Below are 12,649 nucleotides of genomic sequence, written 5' to 3'. Positions count from 1 at the left end.
AATGACAAGTTTCCGGATGATCATGGATCTGGGATCATTAAAAATCCTGATCTGCCAAACCCCATTTTTTTTCTCTAAACACCAGCATACACCTTTGATGTCCCCATCTTGTCTTAATGTAAAACATTGATAATACCTCTGAAACAACACAAACTGGTTGTTTTGACTGCACGCAAACTCGCTCTCACAAATAAAAATGAAACGCATGTTGGTCATAACAGAGCAGAAGAGGACAGTGGCTGACTTTTTCACGCCTCTGCAGTGGGAGAAAAGGTCGTGGAGAAGATTGGTTTTATTTTGAGATCAAACGTATGGTGACTCACTAGTTGACTAGGTTGAATTACCAAACAGACAAATTAACCCAAAGCCCTGCTCCACTGAGAACCTCCCAAGTGTCACATTCACAGTATGTCCGTTGCTTTTGGGTCATTTGAAGGCAGGAATGCAATAAACTGCCACACAGGGCCTCAACCATTCATCTAGCCTGCTTGTGTGGATTATTGATCAGGCCCGTCTGATAGTGGAAATTGGAGGGTGCAATATGCTCTCCTATCTCTCTCCCTCCCTCTCTCTCCCTTTATGTATACGCATGTATTAACATAAGCAGGGTTGTCTGCGGAATATAACTAATAAAGTAAATTGTATTCATTTACTCTTTCAATGTAACTGTGGCAACACTGGTTATATCCCTCAAAGTGTAATCCTCACAGCTCCAGCATGACCCAGCTATCTTCGGGCAGTAGGCGGGGTACACCCTGAACTGGTTGCCAACCAATCACAGGGCACACACAGTCAAACAACCATTCGCTCTCACAATAGCTAATAATTAACCGACCTCAAACATGTTTTTGAATTGTGGGAGGAAACCAGAATACTCTGAGAAAACCCACACAGGCATGGGGAGAACATGCAAACTCCACACAGGGAGGCCAGAGCCGGAATCGAACCTTGCACTTCTGCACTGTGAGGCGGACGTGCCAACCAGTCAATCACCCTGCTGCCCACAGCTCCATAATGTGCAGTGAAATAAGCCACAAACTGTAATATTTAGACTACCAGAACTACGTTATCGTGCGAGTCCTTCCTCCATTCCTAACCTGTACACTTCCTGAATCTTGCTCCACCAATGTGATTGTACCTTTTGCTCTTTACTCTATATCATCTTCGTGTGAATCGATCATCGATGAGTAATAAACGACCTTAGCTCATCAAGCCACTCTTTTGAGATCATTAGTTCATTTCATTTACCATTCTCCAAACATCGGTTTCTTACATACAGTTGCTTAGTGGCTGAATGGATGCGTGGTGTGGGCAGGGTTTGTCACACCTGATTCGTATGACAACCCCCAATTTTGCCGGCTGGGGTTTGTTTTCCATTGTTGGGACATGCATGGACTACCTACTCATTGAGTAATGAGTGCCTGTGTGGGTTTGTTTTCGTTTTTGGAAGGAGGATGTGTGCAAGGGTGAGGTGCTAGTGGAGCTGCAATAGCCGTGGGGTCCGATCGCAATTTCTGCTGGCTTATGACCAACTTTCTGCATCAACCTTTGTGATTCGGCGCACGAGTGGTTGTGTGTAAATGCACATTTGTGCTGGAAGGTAATGATTGGGTGTGGGCATGCGATTGGAAGAAAATAAAATAAAGATTACATTATTTGAAGAGGAATCTGACTACAAGCTCCTGTCAGGCCTTGCAAAGCTGCAATGGACCCACTCGGTGCTATAATCTTTTTAAAATCCATTTCCTGCAGTCAGGCCACTCATTCATAATCATGTTAAACTGTGGGCATGAGATACAGTTGGTATTAGGACTCCTTTTAGTGTAATGTTAGACACACATACCTTTGACGCACACCTCAAGACGCTCCCTCGGGTACCATTGAACATGCTCTTTGAAAGATGTCTGCAAGGCTGCCTGTGCATTGCAATTAACACTCAATGCAATTTGACACATTTTATTGCACTTTTCATTTGATACTTTTTTTTTTTATAATGGTAAGCTGGGCTGCTAATGGCACACAGCCACCTCTGATGAAAGGAAATTTGATTGCTGCGTGCCTTTGTTTTCAGCTTTTAAGGCTGAAGAAAGACTCAAGGACATATACTGTAAGATTAAAAAAGATGAGCTGTGGGAGGGGTACACTGTGAGCCACCGCTAAATGATGGCAAGATATGGGGTGGAAAGAAAAGAGGTAGACATAAAAGAAGAGGGAATGGGGAAAGTGGGGACACAAGAAATGGGCGAAATGAGAGCAAGAATTGAAGGGTGACACAATGTGATGCGACAGAGAGAGACAGAAAAAGACCAATGCCAGAGAAACTATATTTCTCCCGAAAGACTCTAACGACGTGATGAAAGCGCGGGGGGAGGCCCATGGGCGCGTCCATGGCCTCTTGATTATGTTGTCCAAACGGAGGGAAAAAGAAAAAGGGCGGGAGGGGACGGAGTGAGAGAAGGTGGGCGAGGAGCGTAATGGCAATGTTGACAGGACACCCATAAAAAAAAAAAAAAGAAAGAAAAGAAAAAGAATTTAAAAAAAATAACAAAACAAGGCTGAGGTGTGGTGGTACAGCCCTCACACAAGCTTGCGCGCATGCTCTCTTTGCTTTCCTGGTAAGTGCGCCGCTAAATCAAACGAAGGGTTAGATTGACCTCAGTTGTCCCTCGTCCCGACCCACTGACTGTTCCCTGTCTCTTTACTCAATTTTATGACACCCTCCCCAAGCATTGCACCCCGATTGCTGACCGGCTCCACTTGTCCAGGACAAGTGCTTCGGATTCATCATCAATGTTTACCGATAATAAAATGAGATGAGTACCAATTCAGGACAAGAGGTCAACAATTAATTGCATGCCTTTATGAATCACTTGACATATGTCTGCCAATTCAGTTCAAGGTTGTGTGTGCGAGATGTGAGTGTGTGCTTGTGTGTTTGTGATGTTTCGGCACGCTGTCATTGTTAGTGGTTAAGGTTATTTAGCGCTAGCGGCATGAGATTATTCTAATGAGTTATTTCTACATGATGACCAAAGGGCACACCTTTTGAATTTCAATGAAGCCAAGCCGAATGGTACACGTGCGTTCATGCCTGTAAAATGACCTCGCGAATGAAAAAGCCCTCAGGAAAGGAGCAAAAATGCATGAGGTGATTTTCTATATCCTCATACCTACATTGCCTGAGAATCCTCCGCTAAACTAGGAGAGGAAGCAGCCCCTGGATAGACCTGTTTTCCATGAAGCTGTTCTTGTTTCTATGGTAACCTCGAAGATGTCGGAGATACAGTAAAGTGTAATGTGCAGGGCTGCACATAAGCGGTGCTCGAGTGTGCATGCGTACTGAAAATAGTCTTGTGCCCGCCTGTTTTGATAGCCTCAGTGCGCATTTGCATTTCAAGCATGCTGCAGCCACGCATGTGTGATTGCAACTACCGGTAACTGCCCACAGTCAAAACGTCTAAGTCAAGTTAGCAGCCCAAAAATGACTTCTTCGGGATAACTTGAGAATGAAAGACAACAATGGTATTGATGTCCATGTACAGTAGAGGTTGTGAGGCCTTTATTTTGAAGTTGGTTTCGCAGTGCATTGCATAGTATGAACAACTGTTGCAGGATGGCTCGACTTTGCTGCCACTCACGGAAAAGGCGGCTGGACTTGAGCAGTGGTGGCATACAAACGATGCGGCGACACCACAGACGAGGCAGTCATGTCGGTATTGTCAACATACGTGAAAGTGGTCTGTTGTGAAAAAAGATTGGGCACCGAACCGCTCCCCATAACTATGCTGAATCAGCTAGGTCTCATATCATAGCACGTTGGCTTCACAGTACACGGGAGAGGTACCGGGTTTGATTCCAGCTCCGGCCTCCCTGTGTGGAGTTTGCATGTTCTCCGGGTACTCCGGTTTCCTCCCACATTCCAAAGACATGCATGGCAGGCTGATTGAACACTCTAAATTGTCCCTATGTGTGAGTGTGAGCATGGATGGTTGTTCATCTCTGTGTGCCCTGCGATTGACTGGCAACCGATTCAGGGTGTCCCCCGCCTACTGCCCGGAGACAGCTGGGATAGGCTCCAGCACCCCCCGCGACCCTAGTGAGGATCAAGCGGTTCGGAATTGTGGTCTAGCTGTCACGAACATGTTGGTGGAGGACCCCAAAAAGCAGGCAGGAAGCAAGAGCAGGATGAACTTGACAAACAGTCTTAACAAAACACAGAAAACTAAAAACAGAACAAAGGCCTGAAAACAACAAGAACTCAAAGTAACAAACAAAAACCCATAGCTAACGCAAAGACAAGATGAAAGCACTACAAACAAAAATACATGGCAGAACCACAAACAGAAACAGTGACCCAACGCTGAGTGGTCAGGCCAGGAGTCCTTTTAACAGAAAACCTACATGATGACCGACAGGTGTGTCGTTGTAGGAGGAGCCCTGCAGAGCCAACGCTTGGTCCCAAACAGATCAACCATGACACAAGCTTTTTGTAATGAGAAGTTTAAAATTCAAAACTGATGAAAAAATTTGTCATCAGGCACATCACAATGACATATCACCATATGTTACCAATCAATCATAAACATCCATCCATCCATCCATCCATTATCTGATCCACTTATCCTCACAAGGGCGTGCCAGCTGTCTTTGGCAATAGGCAGGGTACACTCTGAACCGGCCGCCAGCCAATCGCAGACTTACTAAACATTCATGCAAAAAACATGTCTCCAGTGTCCATCTCTTTACATTCTTTTTAACGTGTCATGACATTATAAGCACAAACCACGACGATGGCCAAAACTCAAATCCTCCAATCTGACAGAGGTGTCAAATCCAGGTCCACAAAGAAACTTCTCCTCAACCGGCAGGTAAATGATGTCTTGAGTAGAAGCGCTTGCGAACAAGGTTTACTTTCTGTACCTGGATTTGACAATGCTGTCAGATGGGAGGATTTGCATTTTGGCTGTCGATTATTAGTTCTTACCTCCAAAATCCTCACTTAGGGGAGACCCCAAAAGCAGCATGTTTGATCAACCATTCCATTGTCAAAGGGAGCAAGCCATTTTCAGCACTTTAGCTAGTCACTAAATAAAAAAACACCCACCGTACGAATTGACCAAAAATATAGATTTCTGAAAATAGACTAAATCTACCAAATTGTGACATCAGAAGTTTTGGCCCGACACCAGCGATATAACACAATATTTTTCTGTTTTCACATTTTCTGAAAAAACAAGATTATGAACAGAAAGAAAAGAAATGATCACAATGTCCCGAAAAGCCGCAAATGATCACAATTTCATCAAGTTACATTATCACTGGGTGGAAATTATCATTGTACAGCATAGGGCGGTCTGAAGATAGTGTTGATAGTGGAAACGAATGCTTTGACATTGACGCCGCTGATAATATTGGTGTAGCGGTTAGCCAGAGCATCTTTATAAAAGCAAATGAGATCTCTGTACAGGATGTAAAGTCTCAGATAACTGTAAATTGGGGGTGTTAGACAATCTCCCAGCCAAGCGATTGTCGATGAGCAGAAGTGCATATCGCAACCAAAATATCCTGTGTGACCGCATGCCAACTGCATACAGAATTTCAAGTATTGTAATTGACCATAAAATCTTATTGTATTGCAGAAGTGCAATAAAAAAAAGCCATGTAATGTCTATGACAAGCTTTCATCAAAATACTCCAATCAGGACTAAGAATTACAGCAGACTTTTCTCCCTATTTTTTAAGCCTTGCAGAACTCAGGCTGTTTTGAGGGGTCAAGTACAGATTTTGTTCCAATGATTACTATCGACAGAGCGAGTCGAGATGTGATGAAGTAAATGGTTTCTCGCTTAGTGTGAAAAGAAAAGCGAGTGTACTGAAAGACAGTCAAAGAATAGTGTATTTCCACTCATGGAGGTAGTACTTTATCACCGAGCCGTTGAATTTATCCGCGTCAATTTGTGTGCGCATTTGTGGTTGTGGGCACCCAAAATATAAAAAGTCATATGTACACAACATGTCTTCTACAGCTTCAGAGAATATGAAAATGAGTTTCGCTTGTTAGTAGAGATTCCAATTGAAATAGCTGGTTAGGAATTGTTTGGAAGTAACCTTTTTCGGGTACTTGATCCACCATCCTTTTTGTAACGGAATCAATATCACCATCTTTCATAAATAGGCAAAAGAAAAGAAAAGTGGAATCAAAACAAGCCAAAGTCTGTTTGGATGAGCTCTCTCACAACGGATGTCCTGTTCGTGTTCCTTTCAAGGAATCACCACGGTGCTGACCATGACTACGATCAACACCCACTTGAGAGAGACGCTGCCCAAAATTCCCTACGTGAAGGCCATCGACATGTACCTGATGGGCTGCTTCGTCATGGTCTTCCTGGCCCTTCTGGAGTATGCCTTTGTCAATTACATCTTCTTCGGAAGGGGGCCTCAGATGCAAAAAAAGCTGGCAGAGAAGGCTGAGAAAGCCAACAATGAGAGGGCCGCCAAGTATGACGCTGCAAGGGTAAGTTTGACGGGATCGCTGCTCACAGTATCAGTGAATGAGAAATGCTTTTTTGTTTTGTTTTGTTTTTTTTCACCCAAGAAAACAGGCTGCAGATCAGCTACACGAAATTATAATAATGGCATTTGTTTTCCCTTCCAGGAACCAAATGATACAGTAAAACAACTGTTATATTCCAACCCCCTTAAAATGAACTTTTGTTCACTCTTGACAGAAGCTGTGAAGAGAACCCGTTGTGCATGACTGAACTGAATGACATGTTTGCATTGTCGACACACGTCGATATATAAAGTATGTGTGGCTGAGGCTTCAGTATATGGCAAAAGCAGTATTGAATTTTGTCGTCTTCTCAGGAGGCAGGTAGTAGGGCTGCGTCGCTAAAACGGTCCAATCAGATTAGAGGCCTTCGCCACTCACGCTCGGTGAGTTGTTTCAATTGAGATCGGCTCCATTGCCAACATAGATCTTTCTTTTTTTGTTACTTTTACCAAAAAACAATACACCCCCCCCCACCCCGCCCCCATCCATGGATTCAATGCTGGTCAGCATGACAATCTCATTCATTAAGCCTTTTGCGTTGCAATTTTTCTTCTCCATCAAATGTAGCATTGTCAAAGTAAAAATACATGTGTAAAATGAAAAAAATAACAAATGAAATATTTTTTTAAAAACATCTAAAACATCTACAGTCTTTACAGACATCCAACTGTCTGTTGGTTGACATCTAGAGTGGCCACTCTAGATGTCAACCAACGGGATTTCGACTGTAATGTGCATCTTCAAGCAGAAAAACATCAAAAAGAACCCTTTGCATAACAAATTGTAAATAAACCCTTAGACAGAGACGTCTCAATATTACATGAGATCAACCATGTTACATTAAAATTTGCTGCCAAATTCACAATCAAACGGGGCCCGACCAATTAATCCGCCCACCGATTGATTATATCATCCAATATTAATTAATTGCCGATATTCAGTTGTCTCACTTTCTCATAACATGTTCAGTAGGTATGAGAAAGAAATAAAGGGCATGCATGGCTGAGATGATGCTATTCTTTGTTGCATACATATATATATATATATATATATATACTGTATACAGTTTCAGCCTGACATCTGTGAAAAGTGAAATCACTCACCCAAGTACTAAATTGCAGTGTTAAACGTGCTAGTTATGTCATTCTTAGGTGAGCTTAGCTTTTAGCATGACTTCTCCGTATGTTCTCATCATCCCTTCATAAGTAATATAGTTGTCAGAAATGTAGTTTAATGAACAGCATGAAGGTGATGATGACTGACTGAGGAGCCACTCTTTAACGCATAGGCACACGAGTAACCAGCCAAAGATGTTGCACAGAGCTTCACCTTGACCTCTGACTGCACGTGACCTAAGACCTGTAAAGCTTTTTGAATAACATCTTGGTGGTTCTTCTTCTTCGACTACTTTCTTTTTCTATTGACATTTGCATCTCAGTTTTACTAATCAATATATATTGATGAACGGCAAAATAAGTGCACATTCACGGGGCAATGTTCACGCACACTCTTCAAGCTGTTAGAATGGTGCTAAAAACTCAAGGCTCGAAATAAGCGGTTTTGCATCACGGTAGGCGACTTAAAATGTTTATTTTGCCATGCAAACGAACCCACTGAAATGCCAAACTAGGAACAGGGTGGTGTTTATGTGTCAAAACGCAGAGCTGTCAAATGTTACGGAATCACTGAGTGAAAGATAATTATGAAACAGGAGCTCAGAAAATTTACAATTTTATTTGGAGGTATTTACTGCACATCTGATACACAACCTTAGAGAGAGCAACCTTTGTTTTAAACTCCCTTATTTTTCTAAAACCAAGGTGCTGTCTATGGGCAAAAAACAAGCTGTGTTTAAGATGAGAGAAAATGGAAAATTAATCACGCCAATTGTACAGCTATAGCTCTGGTCATTACAACCATTTGAAATGAAACAAAGAAGCCCGTGGCTGGTGTCCAGCAGACAAATGTGTAAATCAAGGAAAGCAACAGCAGGTGATGACATCAAACCTTTTGAGATGTGTCAAGAAAGACCTTAAGATAACTGATGATCAGCAACAACCTCACAGGGCAAGAAAGAAGGTACAGTATTACAATCTACTTCTCGCAGAAGACGTCATGAACAAAAGTGCAGCGGCCACAACAGAAATGCAGACCACTCATTAACAAGACGAAGACTAAGGCCATAAACACTAGCCTCAAAATTTCTGATACAACATTTTATGAATCGTGACCAAAAAACATTGATCCCCAGCTTATAAGCTGTGAAACTCAGCTGAGGTAATGTCATGGCTTGTCGTATTTTACACTATATAACACTGAGGAAAACATTCAGGGCGGCCCGATGGTCCAGTGGCGTCGACCTCACAGTGCAGAGGTCGTGGGTTCGATCCCGGCTCTGGCCTTCCTGTGCGGAGTTTGCATGTTGCCCTGCGTGGGTTTTCTCCGGGTACTCCCGTTTCCTCCCACATGACCCTTGTGAGGTTCAGCGGTTTGGAAAATAGATGGAAAGCACTCAAACAAAAACATGAAAACCTAGACGAATGGAATCATAACCTGTTTAGCTGAGGTCAAAAAAGAAACTTTAAAATAAAAAGAAACAAAGGCAAAAAATGTTGGACTTGTTCAGCCGCTACATGTGCATGAACATCATCGTGCATCGCTACCAATTTGGTGCCTGTTACCAGCACACATCATAGGCATGCAGTGTGTTGTATGTGCTGTGCGGTCAATGAAATTGTTCAGCGATGATGTGTTAGTGGAAGAATCAGCCAGTAATGTCAGTCCTTATTGTTGTGCACGCCTGCTTGGATCTGCTCCCTCATCGACTTCCTATGAGAGTCTTTAGGCTCTGAGATGATGCTGAGTCACCAGTGAATTGCGGTCACAACATACCACATTTCATGGCATTGGATTCTCTGACCAAGAGTTTCAACGTGGATCTATCTAACGTTTATTATTCCACTCGCTCAGGCGGATCCGGGACATGGGAACATTCTGCTGACCACCTTGGAAATCCATAATGAAGTGGCGGGAGGGGAGATCACCACCAGCGTGGCAGACATCAGGAACTCTCAGTCCATGGTGCAGCTGGACAGCACGGCCTCATCGCACATCCAATATCGCAAGCAGAGCGGTGGAATCGGTCCACGTTCCGCCAGTCGGCACTCCCTGGATCGCTCCGCTCAGATGAAACGCAGCCGCCTGAGAAGGCGATCGTCGCAGCTCAAAATCAAAATCCCCGACCTGACCGACGTCAACGCCATTGATCGTTGGTCGCGGATCATCTTCCCCTCGGTTTTCTCCTTTTTCAATCTTATCTACTGGCTCTACTATGTCTGATTGGACACTTTTGCTCTTTGTCATTTTCTTTCTTTCTCTCCCATTTGGTTTGGTTTACTTCCTTTTTGTCTGTGCTTTTATACATGCATTCAATCTCTCAACATCAGACTAAAGACTGAAAGACTGAGAAGGTTCTGGACCAAGTTCTTGTCAAATATCTTTTTCTATTTGCCGTCTTTGAATCTGTTTTCTTTTCTGTAGTATGTACTGTAACTGGGACTTGTGGTAGTCATTTCCCATAAAATAAGGAGACAAAATGCCAGCAGTTGATAACGTACAGTTTTTGTAAAAAAAAAATCTGAGTAAAACAAACCACAAAAGCAGTATTCTAATCCAAAAAAAGAGATCTTTATACCACTTAGATGATCAGAAAATGCAGGCAATTCCTCTAAATCCATTAAACACTCTGTTTGATTGGTACCCTATGCACCGTAAACGCATGTAACGATCTTCCAATGTGGTCAACTTTTACCGACAATTTCTACTTCAGGATTCTCATGACTCTCAGGCTTCCAGGTTTTTACTGTTCTTGTCATCATTTTTTGGCCGAGGAGAGGGACACAACAACAGCACAAGAATCAACAACACTGCCATTTTATTTTCAGTACACTTTTTAATGGCTCCTGAAGCAAAAGCAAAACCTAATTTTTATTCCAATTGATCAAACTGCCAAAGGGTTTCCGGGATGCATTGTTACCCAGCCAGCTTTGTTTCACAAACAGTTCGAATATCCAAGAAAAATGTAAAGCACGACATTTTTCTGATTCAGAAGGTTTACAGGTAACCTTCATGAATGTACTGTATGTGTTTTTTACTCGTTTCAGTGAGATTTTTTATTTTTTATTTTTAGTTAGGTATCCAACAAATTGCTCTTCCGTCGGGTTACGATTGTACTCTTTGTCTTTGAAGTGTTCATTTAATTTCCCACCTTGTCTTGTTGCGAAGTGAAACACCGGAGAAGTTCTGTGTATATTTAAAAATGTAGATATAAAAATATATATATAACGTGTGCACAACCTTACAAGAAAAAAAAAGATGATCGAATAAGCATTGAGTTTGTGATTGTTATGCTGGCAAATGCCAGTCTATTTAACTCCCCAAAAGAAGAGAAAAGGAAAAAAAAAGCATCCATCTATTTTCTTCTCCAAAATGTGACCATGCCGAAGTTCCAGTTGAAGCAAATGGATTTCAATGGACTCCACAGTCGGACCACGCAAGCCGCCTGAGCATATGCTAGTGTTGAATGTATCAGATCCATTGTTCTTCAGGTAGAGGAGAATGAGCCATGGTCATAGTTTCCTTCCGTCTGAATGTAACCCCTATATTGCACGTGAGCAGGGTGTGAGGGAGCATGTACACATGCAGGACGGACAGGTTGAGAGCGGCTATTGAAATGTACTGACTCGATTGCTGCATGTCGAACCGGATTGCGGCTTGAAATAATCAGCCACTTCCAACTAACTCATGAATGATCAATCTGAAACATTCTGTCTTTTTCATGACCACGGGTACCCCCGACCGTCACTCTCGCATAGCTTTGTGCATGAACATGTATGAAATAGGACTACTAAGAGATACTTAAGAGTACAACTTTTAACTTGTGACGGTCTTAAAATAACTGAATGTAATGTACTTGAATTGTTGCTGTCTGGCTGCAATTCTTTTGAGATCAAATATTTCCGGTGGTGGAGGGGGTGATGCAATCCCCCAGTTGATCCTGTTTTCTACTGTGTAGATGAGGCTTCACGTCAATGTGAGGTGGTTTTAAGGAATCCTCAAGTTCCAGATAAAAAAAGAAAAAAGAATATTTGTATGTCTATTGTATAAAACAGTGAATGAAGGCGCATACTCTAGGGCCATTTTTTTAAGTTAAAAAAAAAGGATAGAAAAAAACACCCAAAAGCAAACAAACTGCTGACACTTAAGTTATCTAAGTTATTGTGTACTGTGCATGCAACAACACATTTGGAGAAACCTTTAGAAAGGGAGAGAAAAATTGAGGCTGAGGGGGGGTTCAGCCCCATGAGATCTAACGGCGGCTCTCTCTTGAGATGACACTCTATGCTTTGTAGCTGACTTGGAAAGAAAGAGAAAAAAAAGGCAGGTGTTGAATGGCCTTTGTCCCATAATGGAATGTGAAATGTTCTGTGCTGCCACAAAATGTATTTAGGCTTAGGTTTATCTTGTGTATCTCTGTATGTTTCTCTCCCTTTTTCAAAGGATGATTTTGTGAAATCATCAAATAAATAATATACATTGTAAATGTTCTGTTTTTGAGCATGCTTGACACTCACAGAAAGTTGACGTAAAACAACAAATACCCTTTGTATCAATAACAATTAAGGGTAACGAGTCTATTAAAAACAAAAACCTAAAATGTGTGAACTGACAGTAGAAGGGAGATACTCTTGAAAATCACACTTGAATATTGATCTCACACAGCAAACATTGTAATGTCTTTCTTTTTTTTTTTAAAGTGTGCTTATTGAACAATACATCAAAATACCGATGTCAAAACAAAACAAAAATCTCTTACATATTTTAAAGGAAATAGACTAAAACAGAGGTATGACGGTAAAACAGTATTTGTAGTCAAATATGAGGCAGCTAGCATTTCACTCATCATCCAAGCTATTCCTGTCTGGGGTAATCTCTGTAACTTTAAACAAATAATATTGTCCAGGGCAGTCTATCTGTATATTTTACAACTATCCCAAACCCAACTTTAATTATTGGGGTGATGTGTATAAAGTACAG

The 12,649-nt window shown here is 42.0% G+C and overlaps 1 protein-coding gene across 4 annotated transcripts in view; it reads left to right on the top strand.

The window, feature by feature from the left end:
- The window catches only part of LOC147211362 (gamma-aminobutyric acid receptor subunit beta-3-like), a 63,249-nt gene extending 51,094 nt beyond the window's left edge, over nt 1-12,155 (top strand). For 2 of the 4 annotated variants that reach the window (XM_086126329.1, XM_086126342.1), the window contains 3 exons: nt 6,267-6,514; nt 6,868-6,936; nt 9,524-12,155. In XM_086126329.1, coding sequence (XP_085982455.1) covers nt 6,267-6,514; nt 6,868-6,936; nt 9,524-9,892 — 686 coding nt within the window. In that variant the 3' untranslated portion in view covers nt 9,893-12,155. The remainder of the gene's footprint in view (nt 1-6,266; nt 6,515-6,867; nt 6,937-9,523) is intronic. The other 2 variants (XM_086126337.1, XM_086126349.1) reach the window with 1 other exon arrangement.
- The last annotated feature ends 494 nt before the right edge of the window (nt 12,156-12,649 follow it).

This window comes from Hippocampus guttulatus, chromosome 1 (assembly GCF_054856545.1).
Source record: "Hippocampus guttulatus isolate MCC_2025c chromosome 1, RoL_Hgut_1.0, whole genome shotgun sequence".
NCBI lineage: Eukaryota > Metazoa > Chordata > Actinopteri > Syngnathiformes > Syngnathidae > Hippocampus > Hippocampus guttulatus.
The sequence above is the reverse complement of the archived record's forward strand: the minus strand, read 5'-3'. Positions and strand labels throughout refer to the sequence as shown.